This window comes from Elephas maximus, chromosome 21 (assembly GCF_024166365.1).
Source record: "Elephas maximus indicus isolate mEleMax1 chromosome 21, mEleMax1 primary haplotype, whole genome shotgun sequence".
Taxonomy (NCBI): Eukaryota; Metazoa; Chordata; class Mammalia; order Proboscidea; family Elephantidae; genus Elephas; species Elephas maximus.
In genome coordinates this window covers 8,998,098-9,016,901 of record NC_064839.1, presented here as the reverse complement: position 1 = coordinate 9,016,901, position 18,804 = coordinate 8,998,098, and the positions used below count along the sequence as shown (strand labels likewise).

Here is an 18,804-nt window from a genome sequence, read left to right as displayed (position 1 = left end):
GGCTCAGTCCTTTAGGCAGCTCCCAGACAGATCAGAACAGATACACTGGACAGTCTGCCGGGAAAATCTTCCATGTTTATTCCAGAGCCAGAGATCAGGGGCCCACTTTGTGAATGTTAGGCCAGTGGTTCACTGCGCTATGGCCACCCATTTGGTGTGCCAGGGTGGGGAGGGAGCAGCAATAGTAAAGACATTTTATCATTTAGTTTTCTTGTTTCAGTGTGCAGTCCAGTTAGCTTCTGCAATTCTCTGCCTTTTCAGTGTTCTTACAGAGTTGAGATTACAGAGTTTGTTACTTGGTGCTTGTGTGGGAGGGTTGATAATCTTGGATCTATTCATGCCACCATATTCCCAGAATTTGGCCCACCAGTTGTATTTTTAACTGCCGCTAACATTTTATTTGCTTATAATAGTACTCTTTGTAGACCCCAACCCCATGTGAGTTTTAAAGCTCATGCTTATATTACTGTCAGTATTGATAGTAAGCCTAAATGTTTTTAGAGATAGTGTGGAATAGTGCAGTTCACAGTGTTGGAGGTCAATGACTGTTGAGTGAATTTAATCGAGTATTGTAGTTGGGAGAGCCACATCTTGCCCCTGATGCACTAAGAGGCAATGTGCCCATCCCCTTACCTCCATCTCACATTCCTCATGAGTGATTTAGACTTCATAACCTCTAAGGCCTCTTCACGCTCCAAAATAATTGCTTAAGAACTCACCAAAATACTTTGTTTCAGTAAAGGATAATTTATTATGAAGGAAGACATACTAACATGCTTAGTTACAAAATTAACTAAACACATACTACTCTCATTGAACTGTAACAGAAAAAAGTAACATGAAGACAAAAATTGTTTTCAGAGAATTTTTTGTGTTTTATAGGCATCATGTTTCTATTTGGATATTTATTAGCGTGATATATACATTTTTCCCCCAATCTCAGATTCAGCATCTTTTTGGAAACATAAGGTTCACAATACAAAATTGCGCTGAAGTCTGAATGTAAATTAGACTCCGTCACCTTAGAGGCCATACAGCGCCTGAAGGTCTGCACTCCCAGACGCAGTCCGCAGACTTTCAAGAAATTGTTCGTCATTACCACATAATAAGGGTCAGTGTTGAAGAATTTTAGAGCATATTAATTCTTGCAGGGCACTATTCATATAATTTTTTGTTAATACGAACAAGTAATCAATCTTTATGTAAGTTGTTAACTACCAAGAATGTAGGTTTTCCAAAGAATACGATTTCCTCATGCTCGAAAACAAAATTCTATCAAGTCTGTGTATTTTTATGATTAGCTATAGAAGTCTGTAAAAAAAAACCCATCTAAAAATAGTAATAATGACAGCTACTACTTATTGAGCACTTAGTATGTGCTAGGCACCAAGCTAAGCATGTTATACACATTGTATCGTTTAATTTTTACAATTAAATCCATAGGTATTACTAGTCTCATTGTGTACAGGAGAAAACTGAGGCTTACAGCGGTGAAGCAGTTTGCCAAGGTCACACAGCTAGTAAGTGGAAGCAGGAGGTTAAGGCAGGACTCTCCGACTGTGGTGCCAAAGCCAGAGTACTCAGCTGTCCCAGTGTGGCCATCAGTCAGAGATCCCGATGGAGGTGAGTGTTCCATGATGTTCTCTGCGGTACATTTACTAAAAGTATCGTTCACATGTCAGAGGAAGAAGCAAGACCAATTCAAGTGGAACACAAAAAACTCACTAATTTTAGTGTTTTTATTTATACATCTTTTTCCATCATCATTATTCTAGCAAGATTATAAATATATAAACACCTGGGGACATGCAACACGTTCCACAAACGGACAAAAATTGACACCACCATTGAATAAAGAACCCAAGTGATTTTATACAAAGTGCTTTAAAACAAACAAAAAAAAGACCTGTGGCACATTCAGATCATGTTTATTTGAATACTTTCCAATAATTACCAAAAGATGCATCATTTATAAATAATATTCAAAACAATCCCCTAATTCTATAAGCCAGAATTCAGTGTTTCAGTTAACCAGATGGACAGAGTTCCATTCTGTCACGTGAAAGGCAAGTCACATGGCATCGAAATGAAACCGATGGGCTTCTTGTCGTTTTTCTCTGTCATCCGCTTTCTGAAAAAGGATTTATACACGATAGGAAAATGTTAAGAAAAGACTAATTTCTGAAATATAGAGGTTAAGTTAAAAAAAAGCCTTCAGCTGTTAGTATGTAATAGGTGTGATCCTCTAACTGCAGTAATCACATGAAATATTTCTATAGTTAATGCTAGCTATTTTATAACTAATGATCCACTAATTGAATTTAAAAATCAACAGGAGATGATCCTTAAATACTTAGCTTGTTATCATTTATTTATTTGAAAGTGGAGTAAACGTTAAATTCTGTAAGAATGGAATCAGGTATTGCATTTCTTTTCCATCCTGAACACTGGTGGTAATAAATGAATCTAAACCAAGTATGTTAAATAACATTAATTATTCTGGGGTTAACTTTTTGATTTAACAGCTATTTATTGACCTACTTGTGGCTAGATATTATGCTTAGTATTTTGAGTGATTTAAAAATAATACTTGGTTTTGAATTTTGCAAGAACTTAAAACCTAGAAAGAAAAAAAATATATTGAATAACCATACTTATTGATAAAATGTGAAAAGTGTTAATATCCTGGGAAGAGATTATCCCCAGGTTGGGGTGAGGAAAGGAAGACCTTTGAAAAGACAGTATTTATGGAAATGGAGGGAGGGGCAGTCTCTACAAGCTGGGGTAGAACAGGAGCAATCCCTGGACACCTGGCGGGAGCATGGGATACGGGAAAGGAAGCAGTAAGAAATCAGGCTGGAAAGGTACACCCTGTGGAGTCAGTTTACAGAGTTCAGGCATTTCAGGCTGTGGGCAGTCTAGAGGTTTGGGAGCAGGGGAGTGAGATGATTAAGGGACGCTTCACGATGAGTGACATGACAGCTGTGTAACGACTGGAGTGGAAAGGGGAAAGAAGGGGGTCAGGAGGACCAGGCCGGATACAACAGCGGCCGCAGGAAAGCGTGGTGTGAGGGGTGCAGAAGTGGAGCTGGCTGCAGGGACTTTTATGGAGGCAGAGTCAACATGGCAAATGGTTCCATCTTGTAAGAAGGAAAAGGTGGGAGAGGACACTGTAGAATGCTGGCTTTGTGGTGCCTCTGAGATGTGGGCTAGCAGAGATGTTACAGAGACAGGTGGAGATGGGGCAGAGACCTCTGTGGAGAGACGCGGGCTGGGTGATTCTGAGGTAACAGCTGAAGACGTAATTTTAGATGCAAAGAACCCCAGTGCCACGGGAGGCATGTCAGACAAGGAGAACGTTACAGGCGTGGTCAGATACATGCCTGTCTTTAAAACTTCAGTAAGTCCACAATGTTTATGTTGCAGTCAGATCTGCTGACAGATTTCATGAAATTGATTTCCTGCCTTCACAGGCCTAGAGTTATACAGTATTTCAGGTTATGCTCCGATCTTCCTGGACCAGTGCATGTAGGGTCACTCTTGAGTTTACCTCTTAAGTTGCAATCTTAAAGTAAACCCAATATGTAACTTTATGTTACCATTTTTGATATTTAGTGGAGTGATATTTTAAGAGACAAAGCTATAAACATTTATTAGCAGAATTAAAATCTCATTTTTATAGGTCAAAGGAACAGCTAAGACAAAATGGACAGTGATTGTAGTTAACAAAAATGACTATGATGGGGATGACAATCCAGAGAACAGGTGCAAAAAAAGAAAACGTCTTTGTTTTGTGACACAGTGAAGCTCTTTTTGGAGGCGTTGTTCGAACCTACAAGCTATGTACTTAATACACATTCATATACAAATTCACATTGTACAAAAAAGCTTCTAAAAATAAACCACATTTTTGGGAGTTTGGTATTCAATTATTATTTTTAGGGTGTTATACTAAAGAACAGGAATCAGTTTTGTTTAATGCAAAGAGCACCTGATAGATGGGAAAGATGTTTATCACTCTAGTTATTACTCTTCACCTGAGCTTTGAGGAAATCACTGAACTCTGTGCGCTCTGACTTCTCTATCTACAGACTGAGCTAGCTGTTCTTCCTGGAGAAGGGGCGTCCATGGCTTTATTTGTCTGCAGATAATAAACACAGGCTCGTTCCTGTTATTCAGGCTGTTATGACACAGCTTCTTAAGTCTTCCTCTGTGCCAGGGAGCCCACCAGTAGCTGTCAAGTCGATTCCAACGCCTGGCGACCCACGTGTGTCAGCAGGAGTGCGCTCCATAGAATTTTCAGTGGCTTACTTCTCAGAAGTAGACTGCTAGGCCTTTCTTCTGAGGCGCCTCTGGGTGGACCGGCCTGCCAGCCTTTCACAGTTAGCAGCTGAGCACTTGTATGATCACTTTATTACTCTGTACAGCGTCAGACTTTTAAAATAACATGTTCCTGTGATCTATATGAATTTCTTAAGAGATAATAGGAATATCAAGGGATAAAAGAAATTATCATCAATAAAATGACATTCTGGACAATGTGAAAAATCAGGAAATCCTAGTCACGTGAAAAAAGTTTAAAAAATATATAGGTGTTTCAAGAGCTATATATTACTGTAATAAATTAAAGCTAATGTTTCATTTAACTGCACAAACCTTTTCCTGCCAATGTAAAATGCCGATGATCGCCAAGATGAAAACGCAGACCCCGATGAGTGCGACAGCCGTGAGCAGAACAATGTTACTTGGTGTCAGATACAGTTTGGCACTCCAGCTTAGATGAAAACAGGAGAATTAAAATTATAAATTTTAACTTAAAAATGACAAACTTCCACTGAGATGAAGAAGCAGAAAAGCTGATGAATTCATTCACCCATCTATCCACTCATTAGATATAAAAAAGCCATTAAGTTTAGATAGTGCTAAGAACATTGATGATCCTGCAGAGTTCAGATTTTACTCAGCTGAAATAGAATTTTTGATGAAATACTTTGATATTTTTCTAAGTTTGATCCTGTGAGAATTATTCTTAAGGAAACTTATCCAGGTTACTTTAGACAATTTTAGACATTTTTTACATCGTGACTGACGTGCTGAATTTAAAATCTTGAACTCTAAGGCTAAGTGGTCCTGTGACTTCCATAACATCCTGTGTTTTGTTGATCCCTGTCCACAAATGTGCTGTGACCACCTAAAACAAAGGTATGGCTGAGTGGGTGCAGCCAGTCGAGCTGTGAAGACCTCCCCTGCTTCTGTGTCACATGGGGGCTTTACAGCACTGCAGTGGCTTGTAGGCTGAGACCTATTACAGCGTCACTTCCAGGCCAGCCCGCAGTGTTAATGCAGCATCCAGAGGCCATCAGCATGAATGAAACTAGCTCCTCGCTTTTGAAACAGTCCATGTAACACAGAACATGCAAGCCCTGCAGAGCCTCAACCTGATGTGTCCATACCACCAGCACGGCAGGTGGTTTTAAACATAGGCCTTTTTGTTTTCTCTGAAAACTAATGCATACAGGTTCATTTAAAAGTTTAATAACTTTAACATCTTAAATAACATTCTGATGAATAACAAGTAGCTACTGACTTATTCTGGGATGATAATTAAAATTTATTGATCCACAGGTTAGCCTCTAGTCAGTAAGTCTCAAAATATAGCTAAACTAAAATCAATTCTTTTTTTTATTATCTACATAAATTTGAAAAGAGCCTTTTTTCAGAAAGAGTAAGAAAAACATGAAGAATGTTGGAATTATGGAAGAAAGCTGTAACAATTTTCTAGAAGTTCCTAAGAGTAAGAAAACAAATAGTATTATCTCATGTTAGCCACCCTCAGTGCCTTACTCAGACTTATATATAACAAAAAGTAGGACAAAGGCCAAATGTGAGTTTCTGACTCAGAAGCAGTCGCTCTTTACAAGTTTCTAGTGTATCCTTCCAGAAAACGTGTGCATCACTTCTTTTACACCTAAATAGGCGCCCATTAGAAATAACCTTCTGCCTTTTTTCTTCCTTTGTGTATCACTTGAAGAGATTGTTCCATGTCATGTCCACCTCCACGGCAGTACCTGTGTACCTGAGTCACAGTACTGCATCCAGGAGCACCATAATTTAGGTAGTTATTTACTCAGGGTCCAGTCTTTCTAGTTTTGTTTTAAGTTGCATGTGTAGAAACTAACACAAACATACATTACAGGCTCATTAAAAAAAATCTAAGCCAGGACTATACCTGTTTCTATTGATGTTATCTCATACTTAATGCTGTAATAAAGATTGTTGTTTTCTTAAGCGACCTGGTCCTAAAGCCCACAGACCTACCGTAACACACATTTAGTGTGCTGGTACACTGGCTGTGGGCGGGGGGAAAGGCTGGTTTTTATAGCATTTGCCAATTTTCATTTGTGAACTGCTCTACCATCGCTGACATTAAGCTGCCAGTGTGACGTCAGGGAAAAGAGCTGGGAAGAGAGACACGTGACTGGCCTACGAGCTGGCAGGAGCTGGCTCTAGCACATGCCGAATACATCCATCTAAAATTTTAATGAACAATTCAGCCTGCATTGTGAAGGGAACTATAAGCAAGACCCCACTGATTACATATTCATCTCTATATCACACCATTTCTCTTTGGTTATCTTCCCATACTGATATCAGATTAGCCTTAAGACCAAGTAATATTTTTTGAAATTTAGATGTTAGTGAATATCTCCTTCATTGTCTGCTTTTAGAACAGAGTCAATCTGGTAATTTAAAGAAAAATGAACAAAGGTAAGGTAGGGAATTAGAGTTAAATTCTCTATTATGAAAGGAACATATTCTGCTACAAAGGATAAAAATAGCTATTGTTTACTGGAAACTTACAGCCTGTCAGGCACTGTGTAAGGTACACCTCATCGTCACAACAGCCCTGGTAAGGTAGATACTCTGTCTTCCCCTCTACAGACGCAGAAATCAAGGCTCAGAGAGGACCAGGAGCCAGCTTCCAACCCAACCATTATAGGGTGTCTGCCACTCAAAGGCTTTATTAAAAAGACCAGTGCTTATTCAAAAGTTCAGTACCCTGAAATTTTAGAATTTTTGACTAGTAAGCTGAAAACCAGCTTATTTAGAATATGTATAAATCCTAAATTAGTTACCTTGCTGTTTTTCTAATAGGATTTAATTCGCTCTTCACTGAAAATGTCAGGAACCCTTTGTGTAGTTATGTTTACTTATCTAAGGTTGCTGTAAGCAGATAACATGATGACACTCATAAGGGAACACAGCAGGAACAAGAGAGAGTTTTTAAAAGACACAACTGCATCTGTGACTCGGGGTTGTCAGTATTTACCAAATTCAGTTCAAGGCAGGACATTACCTTCGAGGAACGTTGTGGGGGTATGGAATGACAATGAGCTGGGAGTTTGGAATGATGGCAGTCCACTCTTGTTTCCGTATAGTCTGCAAAAAGAATTTAACATAAAAAAAAAAAATTCAAATTAAATACAGGGAAAAGCTCAAGTATTCATTGAGAAATTTAAATCCTAGGTATGGATTAAACTAAATTTATATATTCACATTGAATCCAAAATAGGGCTCCTGTGTCATCTGTTGGTAAAAATTTCCTGAGAATGATATTTGTGTCTCGTGGATTCATTCATTCAATATTTGCTGTTTCCCACTCTTATGAAGCATGCACTGTTCAAAGTGATACGTGAAAACGCTGCTTGGAGACAGCTTCACGTTGAGGGGAGTCTGACAAACAGAATATGGTAGCATGTTGTCAGTTGCCTTCAAGTTGATTACGATGCATGGTGACCCCATGTGTGCAGAGTAGAACTGCCCCATAGGGTTATCAAGGCCGGGACCTTTTGGAAGCAGCTCGCCAGACCTGCTTCTGAGGCGCCTCTGGGTGGTTTCAAATTGCCGGCCTTTCTGTGAGTAGTTGAGTGTTTAACCATCAGCCACCCAGGGTCCCCTATACAGCGTGTCGGGGCGAAAAATGATACGGCCAGAAATCAGGGAAGAGGGATATCTGTGAGCTTTATGGTAGAGATGGTAGAAAGCTATACTGTACTTTCAAATCATGATGTGTTCAATGTAAGGTAAGTTAGGTCACTACCAATCAATTCATTTTATGTCTTTAACAGACGTAAATATTAAAAACAAAATTAATTGTAAACAAAACAAATTCTTACTCACCTTCTCTCCAGATGGACGGGGAATACCAACATAAAGATGATCTAGAAAATTTGCACTTCGACCTAAACCAAGTACATTGTATGGTAGCTGGAGAGCTAAATGTGCTGACTGGCTGAGTTGTCCAGCTAGATTTATTTAAAAAAAAAAAAAAAAAGTTTGGAAACTGCTTTTTTTTTAATCAAATGTTAAAAATATAAGAGCTAGCACTGATTCTTTAAAGATAAAGTAAAATGAACCCCCAGTTCATAAATATTAATAACCCATTAAAATGGCTTTACTGAGACATACTTTACACACCAAAAAACACTTCAAGCGTACAGATGAGTGGTTTTGAGTGTATTCAGAGTTGTTCACTATCATCACAATCTATTTTTAGAACACTTTTTATCACCCCAGAAAGAGACCCCATACCTATTAGCAGTCATTCCTCATCCCTACCCCTATCTTCTAGCTGTGGGTCACCAGAGATCTACTTTTTGACTGTCTAGATTCGCCTATTCAGGAGATTTCCTGTGAATGCAATCATGTAATATATGGTCTTTTGTGACTGGAATCTTTGACTTAGCATAACGTTTTAAAGGTTCATCAGTGCCATACAGCATGTTTCAACATTTCCTTCCTTTAAATCGCCTAACATATTCCAGTGTATGGATGTCACACATTTTGTTTATCCATTTGACAGTTAATGGAAATTTAGGTGGTTGCCACTTCTTGGCCTTTATGATTAATGCTGCTATGAATATTTGTGTACAAGTTTCTGTGTTGACTTAGGTTTTCATCTCTCTTGGGTCTATACTGATGGATAACATGGTAACTCTATGTTTAACATTTTGAGAAACCACCTGTTTTGTAAAGTGGTTGTACCAGTCTACATTCCTACCAGTAGCATGTGAGGGTTCTGATTTTTCTGCATTAACATTTGCCAGTCTTTCTGATTGTAGCCATCCTAGTGGTTGTGAGGTGATACCTCCTTGTGGTTTTGATTTGCATTTCTGTAATGACTCATGGTTTTGAGCGTATTTTCATGTGTTTATTGGCTGTGTGTGTATCTTTGTTTTATTTTCTGTAGGGTTGGTAGTGATGTCTGTGCTTTCATTTCTGATTTTAGTAGGTTGAATCCTCTCTTTTTTTCTTAGTCAGTCTAGCTAAAATCTTGTCAATTTTGTTGATTCTTTCAAGAAGTAACTTTTGGTTTCATTGATTCTCTTTTTTATTCTCTGTTCCATGTATTTCTCTTTATTATCTCTTTCTGTTCGCTTTGGCTTTAATTTGCTTTTCTTTTTCTGGTTTCTTTAGGTAGGTTAGGTTATGGACTTCAGATGTTTCTTCTTTAATATAGGCATTTGCAGCTGTAAATTTTTCTCTGACCACTGTTTCAGTGGCAACCCATACATTATGATATGTTGTGTTTTAGTCTTCATTCATCTCAAAATATTTTCTAATTCCCTAGTGATTTCTTCTTTGGCCCACTGGTTATTTAGGAGTGCCTTGTTTAATTTCTACATATTTGTGAATTCTCCGAATTTCCTTCTAATTTTGATTTCCAATTTCATTCCATTGTGGATGGACAACATATTTTCCATTTCAGTCCTTTTAAATTTACTGAGGCTTGTTTTATGGTCTGTCCTGGAGGATGTTCTGTGTGCACTGAGGAAATATATATCCTGATGCTATTGGGTACAGTGTTCTTTATATGTCTGTTAGGTCTAGTTGCTTTACAGTGTTGTTAAATACCTCTATTTCCTTATTGATCTTCTGTCTAGATGTTCTATCCAATACTGAAAATGAGGCATTGAAGTCTCCAACTATTATTGTAGAAGTGTCTGTTTCTTCAATTCTGTCAGTGTTTACATCATATATTATAGAGCCTGTTCTTTGGTATGTATATGTTCTTAACTTTAAGTATCTTTATATAAACTTTAGTTCATCATCATGAATTGACCCATCTATTAATATAATTTTTTTTATTAATATAAAATCTCCTTGTTTTTTGTAACAATTTTTTATTTTAAATATATTTTGTCTGACATTAGTGTAGCCAATTCCAGGTCTTTTGCTTTCTATTTGCATAGACTATCCCTTTACTTTCAGTCTGTTTGTGTTTGGGTATAGAATGAATGTATTGCAAGCAGCATTTAATTGGATCCTGTTTTTAAATCCATTCTGCCAACGTGTCTGTTTTAACTGGTGAATTTAATCCATTTATATTTAAAGTGATTACTGCTAATGAAGACTTACTTCTGCTAGTCTGTTATTTGTTATCCCTACATCTTGTAAAGTTTTTGTTCCTTGATTCCTCCAGTACTGCCTTCTTTTGTGTTTGTGTTTTCTTGGGTATCGTTTTGATTACCTCCTCATTTATGTTTGTGTATATTTTAAAAATATTTTATTGGTGGTTACCATGGGGATTACAGTTAACATCTATCTTAGTCATCTAGTGCTGCTGTAACAGAAATACCCCAAGTGGATGGTTTTAACAAAGAGAAATTTATTCTCTCACAGTCTAGGAGGCTCTGGGGGGAAGGTCCTTGTCATAATCTTCCCCAGTTGAGGAGCTTTCAGCCCAGGGACCTTGGATCCAAAGGATGCACTATTCTCCTAGCCCTTGTTTCTTGGTGGTGTGAGGTCCCCCCTCTCTCTCTGCTTACTTCTGTCTTAAAATACAACCTAATCTTATAGATTGAGCCCTGCTTTATTAATATAACTGCCTCTAATCCTGCCTCATTAACATTTTAGACGCAGGATTTACAACACATAGGAAAATCACATCAGGTGACAAAATGGTAGACAATCACACAATCCTAGGAATCATGGCCTAGCCAAGTTGACATGAATTTTGGGTGGGGGGTGTGACAATTCAATCTGTCCATAACAACATCCTAAATTGATAAGAATTTAGTCTCAATATTAACCATTCCTAATCAACTCTGTCCCCCTTTGTATTATTTTCAGATTCCATCTTTATACACTGTATGCCTATTAACATAGGTTTATAGTTATTGTTTTACATATTTGTCTTTTAAATTATATAGGAAACAAAAAGAGAAGTCACACACCAAAAGTACAATACCACTAGCTTTTATATGCAGTGAAACCTTTGAGACTTGGAACACGACAGGACTGCCTTGTTTTCCAGGTCTCGCTAGTTTTCTGCCTTTGACAGGGTGCAGTTTACCACTTTTCTGTTGCTCTCTATTAATGGAAAATATTTGAGTTTTCCTTCTCTGATAGGTTTCCACCTTACACAGGTTCTGGGTTTCACAGGTTGTACTCTATTATATTTTTTAAGTATGTAGTTACCTTTTTCAGTGATCTTTATCTCTTTGTATGAGCTTAAAGAGTTTCTGGGATGTGTATATTCATGTCTTTCATCAAATCTGAAAAGTTTTCACCCAGTATTTTTCCAAATATTTCTTCTACCTCTTCTTCTTCGGCATATGTTGGTATGCTTAATGGTGTCCTTAGGTTCCTTAGGCTCTGTTGTTTTATTCATTCCTTTTAAAAAAGCTTTCTAATTCTCCGACTGAGTAATGTGAATTGCCCTATCTTCAGGTTTGCTGATTTTCTTCACCCTGCTCAAATCTGCTGTTGAATCCCACTAAAAATTATTTTAGATTTTGAACTTTTGAATTTTTATTTGGTTCCTTTTTATAATTTCTCTTTATTGATACTCCTTACTTGCTTATATCTCATTCTCCTGATTTCCTTTAGTTTTTTTTTTTTTTTTTGTCCATGGTTTCCTTAGGAATGGCTTCTGTAAATTTTTATTCCTGTGAATGGGCCATTATTTCCCATTTCTCTATATAGTTTGTAATTTTTTATTGAGAACTGGACGTTTTGAGTACTGTAATGTGATAACTCTACAAAGCAGGTCACACTCCCCCACGCTTCAACCAGGGCTCATTTTTTTCTGCTTTTGTTGTTAGATGCTGTTAGATAGGTTCTGATTCATAGCGACCCCATGTACAACAGAACCTAACACTGCCCGGTCCTGTGCCATCCTCACTAATCATTATGTTTGAGCCCATTGTTGCAGCTGCCGTGTCAATTCATCTCATCGACGGTCTTCCTACCTGCTTTTTAGGAGATGCTAAAAGAAACACTATCATGTTTTGGTTCCACTTGGTGTGGTTGTTAACTGATATAGTTAAGAAAACAGTGTGAGAGTATTTGTGAGGAAAATGGCAATCAGGAAAATAACATGAATGGTAGGCAGGGATTGAGAGAAATGAAGCTAAGGCTTTGAAAGAGAAACATCATGTTCACAATAGCTTTAATATGAAGGGTATGTTATTACACAGGGACCCTGACAAACATAGTTGGGCAGCGTTGTTTCCTTGCACTACTGGCAGGCGCTCTTCAGTGGCCTGTTTCCAACCTTCTAGCTGCCTAAAAGAATCATGCCTCTGAGGTATTTCACATCTGCCTCGGGTCTCTCAGCTCTAAGTGAGATTGATGCTTTTTGCTCACTAGGTGACCTGTATGTGATCCCTCTTCCTTGAAGGGAAAAGGGATGGAGAAAGAGAATGTATTCCAGGTATTGATGTATTTATTTCTCTTAGAAACAAAGTTACCAACAGTGAAACAAACAAAACAAACAAAACAAACCCCTGCTGTTGAGTTGATTTTGACCCATAAGACCCTATGGGACAGAGTAGAACTGCCCCACAGGGTTTCCAAGGCTGTAAATCTTTACAGAAGCGGACTGCCACATCTTTCTCCCATGGAGTGGCTGGTGAGTTCTGACTGCCGACCTTTTGGTTAGTAGCCACACGCTTCAACCACTGCTTAAAAAGGCTTTGATTATAAATAAGATTAAAAAATGCATTATCACTTGCTTTCATTTACCATTCGTCTATTTTAATTGCTAACAGAGTGAGTTTCTGATATAGCTATAATCAGCAATATATACCAATCATAATCAATAATCATCTCTCTCTCTGAATATAATGAAGTCATTAAAGAGAAATAAAATAGCTGGTGTCTGCTTGATGGTAAAATCTACTGCTTTATATGACTAAGATACATCACTTTACTTGGACTTTGGGAAGATCCAGTTTCTAGTTGAGGGGATTCTTGCCAGTCACTAAGAATTGGTTTATTCTATTTTTTTATAGATAGTAAGTACCTGCTATGTATTGGGCACTCTGCTGATGACAGTATCACCTTAATCATTTACGATAAAATTACAAATCTAAGACCTGTGTTAATGTCACGACATAAACACTCCTGGTTTTTAAACAGTCCTACTTAGTGATCAGCTTAAGCACAGGAAATCTAATACAGAAAGGCAACATCCATGAACAGGAAGTGTTTAATACCTTCTAAAAGTATGTAGTGGGACTGGGTATTACACAGTGTGACTCTGGTAAGACTCTAAATTATCCTAAATCAATAGCATATCTAGAGTTTGCAGGGTATGTATACAAATGCTAAACTCCTAGGTTTTAGAAGTTAGGACTGTAGCTATTTATGGAAAATTTTTTTATAACAATGGTTGGCCTCTTTTCCTGGGGATGAGATGAGTGGCATAAAGGAGAGGATAAAGGAATCACTGATATTTGACTGTCAATCCTTTGGAGTATTCTGAATTACAGTCTATCTGAATTAAGCTTCTAGATAAGTGACAGGGATAAAGTGATGAAATATGTTTGTTATGAACTGAACTGTGTTCCCCAAAAAGATATGTTGAAGTCTTAACCCCTGGTACCTGGGACCGCGACCTTGTTTGGAAACGAAGTCTTTGAAGATGTTTTCCGTTAACATGAGGTCATACTGGAGAAGGGTGGGCCCCAACTCAGGAGGAGTGGTATCCTTTTAATAGAGGACAAGAGATGCACACAGAGACAGATGGAAGATGACGATGTGAAGACGGAGGAAGATATTCAAGAGATCTATCTCCAAGCCAAGGAACGCCAAGGATCACTGGCCAAGTCAGCAGAACCCAGAGGAGACACCTGGACAGATGCCTGTGGAGCCCTCCCAAGGCAACAACATGGCCGACACTCTGATTTTGGACTCCTAGCCTCCAGAACTGTGAGACAATACATTTCTGTTCCCAGAAGCCCCTTAGTCATGGCAGTTTGCTACAGCAGACCTAGTAAAGTAATACAGCATGTGAACCGTGTGGTAGAGCTGCCTCCTAAACTGAAAGCAGCTCCATGAAGAGGTGCTTAGGGGGTGCCACCTAGTGACTTACTCATCTTTACATTCTAGGGCACAGCACAGTGCTTGGCATGTAACAGGCACCTACTAAATGTCTGTTGTACTAAGCTGAATGTTTGGTAGTAAATTTTTTTTTTTTTAAAATGAAGTATAATTTGTACAATTGGTTAAATTCAGTTTTTCTTGAATTCTTATGCCATGATTACTGCTGAAGACATCCATTTGGGCTTTGAGTTTTAACATGTTATCAGCTTACAGGCTGGTGCTTGAACACTTGTGCAGGGACCACAGGAGACTTGTGATGTGGGATTATCAAAGGCACACAGGATTGGAATGCCCAGCCGTGTATAACACTGTTGTTTGGTCTTTAGTAAGTCCCTGCCCTTTCCGATCCTTATTCATCCATTCACTTAACCATTGATTGGATGCCTTTTACACAGAGACAAAAGAGAGGCAAACCATGACCTGGAGATGTTTAAAGACACAACAGAGAAATGGAATTGAATGTTCCCCATCTATAAGGTGAGAGTAACTGTACTCTCTACTGAACGGCTTTGGGGAGGCAGGTACAACGCCGGCACTTAACTGTGAATGTGAAAGCGCTTTGTAAACCGCAGAGCACCGTACAAATGCTAGTTGCTACTTTGATGATTATATAATTATTCCTCATATTTTCTGGTTTTCTTAGCTTGAATTTCCACTTGATGTCAGTTCCTGAAACATAGTGTAACAATCAACAAGTTTTCAGGCAAGTTCTTCTAATTTTTCTTTTGGAATAAACCAAGAAGCTTAGAGCTATGGTTCAAACTATATCTGTCAGCCTGCTTCCCAGTTATAAATCCAGAATGTGCATAGTTTTTTTTTTTTTTAAAGTCTGATGTATAATTCACACACCATAAAATTCACCCCTTGAAAGTATACACACAGTTGAGTGGTTTTTCATGTATTCATGAGGTTGTGCAACCATCGCCGCTATCTATCTCAGAACACTTTCATCACTCCAAAAGGAGACCTGTCCCCATTAGCAGTCACTTTCTGTCCCCCACCCCAGCCCCTGGCAACCACGAATCTAGTGCATCTCTGTGGATCTGCCTATTCTGGACATTTCATATCAATGCAATTGTACAATATGTGGCCTTTTTTATCGGCCTTTTTAGCATGATGTGTACAAAGTTCATTCCTGTGTACCATGTTTCAATATTTCATTTCTTTTTATGGCTTAGTAACATTCCACTTTATCCATATATTAGGAGCCGTGGGGGTGCAGTGGTTAAATGCTAGGCTGCTAACTGAAAGACAGGCAGTACGAACCCACCAGGCTCTCCGTGGCAGTCTGCTCCCGTAAAGGTTACAGCCTAGGAAATCCTAGAGGGCAATTCTTCTCTGTCCTATTGGGTCACTATGAGTCAGAACCAACTTGACTGCAACAGGTTTGGATTTGGGTATGGATATATTACATTTTCTTCACCCACTCATCAGCTGGTGGACATTTGGGTTGTTTCCACTTTTTGGCTGTTATAATACCTCTATGAACATTCCTGTACAAATTTTTGTGTTGACATATGTTTTCAGTTCTCATAGAAATATATCCAAGAATGAAACGACTGAACCCTGTGGGTACTGCATGTTTAACTTTTTGAGAAAGCGAGCACTTTGATTTTGATACCTGCTTTTGCGTAGCTTGGTGCATACAGGTGTCTAACGAAGGAACGATAAAAAGCCATTGCCAGTGCAGGTCAGAAAGAATGCAAGAAGAACAATAAGAGAAATCCACAGCTCTCATAAAACCAAATTGCATTAGGCGTTATTGCCTGTGGAGGTCCAATTTAACGGTCAGTGCTCCTTTAGGGTTGCATCAGGGAGGTAAACTGTTCTGAGGTTATTCGCAATTATGTTTCCACTGTCATGCTCTGGATTAAAAAAATAAACTCTGGTTTCCAAAGTGGACAATGTGGCATAGATGAGCTAAATGAGAAAGCCTGGCTTATGTCTTCGTGTACTTTATTTTCCACGTTGGACTATCCCCTCCCCCGTGAGAGGGAAGCCAGTGGGCCGTGGCTTTCTGTACTCAGCTGCCTTTTTTAGCGGCAACAAAAAGCACAAGGGAGTAACGTTGCTTAGTTCTGACGCAGGGATAAATGACACGTACTTAAACACCAAAGGTGAGAGGAAGTGTTTTAAATCCCAAATTGCAAGATAGGTTATTTTTACTGAAACATGGGATTTTTAAAATAACTGTTCGTTGGACTAGGTAGCCATCACATGTGACCTGGAGGTACCAGGAGGTGTTTACTTGGCTATCAATATACATTAAAGACAAAACAAAAATACTTCATAGTTTTTCCTTTAGAAAAGTCATTTCTCTCACATGCTCCTTCTTCCTAGTGACGTGATTAAAGGTGTGACCTCTGTAAGCATGTTTTAAATTCTTGTCACCCTCTGTGCCTTTACATTTCTGTTCCTTTCTTACCTACTTCCTGCCCTGCCTAAACACACCTTATCAGTGTTGGTACCTCTATCTTTGTACGTTCTAATATTTGGCTCCCAAGAAAAGCAGAATACATTCTGTTTAGCAATAATCTACTGTTGCATAACAAACCAAACAAAAATCTAGTGGCTTACAATTTATAATTACTTTATTTCTCATGACTGTTTAGGTTGGCTGGGCAGTTCCTGCTGGTTCCCTGGGCGCCCTCACGTGGACGCACTGAGCTGGTGGGTCGGCTGGAGGCTGAGTTCAGCTAGGATGGTGGCCTCTCTCCTTGTGGTCTGTTGTCATGAAGGTCAGACTGAACTTCTTCACGTGAAACCTCAGGGCAGTACTCCAAGAGGGCAAGTCCCAAAGGGTAACGGTGTCTCAAGGGTCTACTTGTGTCATAATGACCCGTTGCTCAAGTGCAGCCATTATAGGAGGGGACTGCATACGGGGATGGATGCTTGGGAGGCATGATTCACTGGGGGCCACTGGTGTAGCAATTTATACCTCAATATTCATTAAAGTAAAACTGTACTTCTTGTTCTCTTTTTTCTTTGCTTTTCAGCTTGGTAAGTGCTCCTTTAGAGTTGCATTAGGGAGGTAAACTGTTCTGAGGTTATTTACAATTATGTTTCAACTGTCATGCTCTGGATTAAAAAATAAACTCTGGTTTCCAAAGTTGACAATGTGGCATGAATGAGTTTTTCTCTCTCAAGTTTGATGCTCATGCCCTTCCTAGGGCAAAATATATTCATTCCACCACACGCTCTCCCAAAGTCTTAACTAATGCAGCATCAAGTCTATATCTAAAATCTCATCTGAATCAAGAATGGGTTAGACTCTGGGTGTGTTCCATCCTGGGGTAAAATTCCTTTCCATCTCTGTACCTGTGAAACCTAAGTATTCTGCTTCCAGAGTACAATGATGAACCATGACTAACGTAGACATTCGCACTCCAAACGGGAGAAATTGAAGGGAAAGAAGGGGTAATGGGTATCAGGTGAGTTCAAAACATAGCAGGTCAAATCTCATTAGCTCTCGAGGCTTGAAAATAATCCTTGTTTTACAGGCGTATCTGGGCAGTGATGCTGCCCTCCAGGCCAGCTATGATGGCAATACTGCCCCTCTGTACTGGGCAGCCCCGTTCTTCTGGCCCACCAGCATAACAACCCTGCCTCCTCATTCTGGGCAGTAGCTCCATCTTCCAGCCCGCTGGCATGGCAGCCTCATTCCCTCAACTTTGGGTGGTGGTCCCATTCTTCTGGCCCATGGGAATGGCATCCTCATCCTCTGGAACTGAGGTGATGGTGACCCTACACCCTGAAACCTAGGAGGCAGTGGCTCCACCCTCTGAAACCCAGTGGGTGGTAGCTTTATACTTTAAAATTGAGGCAGCGGCAGCCCTGCCCCTTGTGCTCCTTCTGACTGTCCTGATGATCTTGGAACTGCTCCTGGGATTGTTCCTTCCTTTTCTTGGAAAACAATAGATGTTTGCAGCCAAGTCGGTTCATTGGTCTGTTTCCAGACTATAGAATTCCAGGAGGCAGACAGCTTTCCTTTGTTTCATCCTGTCTCTGCCCATTTCAGTCTAGTCTGACAGGATTTCGGCTGAGGTGGTTGATAGGATCCATCCATCATAGGCCTCATCTCTTTAGCAAAAGACTGTGCAGCCACATTCTTGGTGTCCTTTCCAGGATACGCTCTCCTAGTTTTTGCAATAAAATTTTCTGGTTTCTTTTAGCACAGGCGACTTCTAAATCTATGTCTCTCCTCCTTCATTTTACTTCAAGTGGCAATGAAAAACCACACTCCCTCTTTAAGATCCTGCTTAGAGATCTCCTCAGCCAAATATCCAAATTCATCACTTACAAGTTCTACCTTCCACAAAACATTCAAACATAATTCATACAAGTTCTTTGCCATTTTATAACAAGGACTGCCTTTCCTCCCGTGTCCAATAACATGCTCATCATTTCCCCATT

At 39.2% G+C, this 18,804-nt stretch overlaps 1 protein-coding gene across 1 annotated transcript in view; it reads right to left on the bottom strand.

Annotated features, from left to right (window-relative positions):
* Positions 1–743: 743 nt before the first annotated feature.
* ITFG1 (integrin alpha FG-GAP repeat containing 1) overlaps positions 744–18,804 on the bottom strand; it is a 244,290-nt gene continuing 226,229 nt past the window's right edge. The window contains exons 15-18 of the mRNA XM_049864307.1: positions 8,182–8,306; positions 7,358–7,440; positions 4,657–4,774; positions 744–2,131 (exon numbers count right to left, since the gene is read on the bottom strand). Of these exons, the coding sequence (XP_049720264.1) occupies positions 2,072–2,131; positions 4,657–4,774; positions 7,358–7,440; positions 8,182–8,306 (386 nt within the window). The 3' untranslated portion in view covers positions 744–2,071. The remainder of the gene's footprint in view (positions 2,132–4,656; positions 4,775–7,357; positions 7,441–8,181; positions 8,307–18,804) is intronic.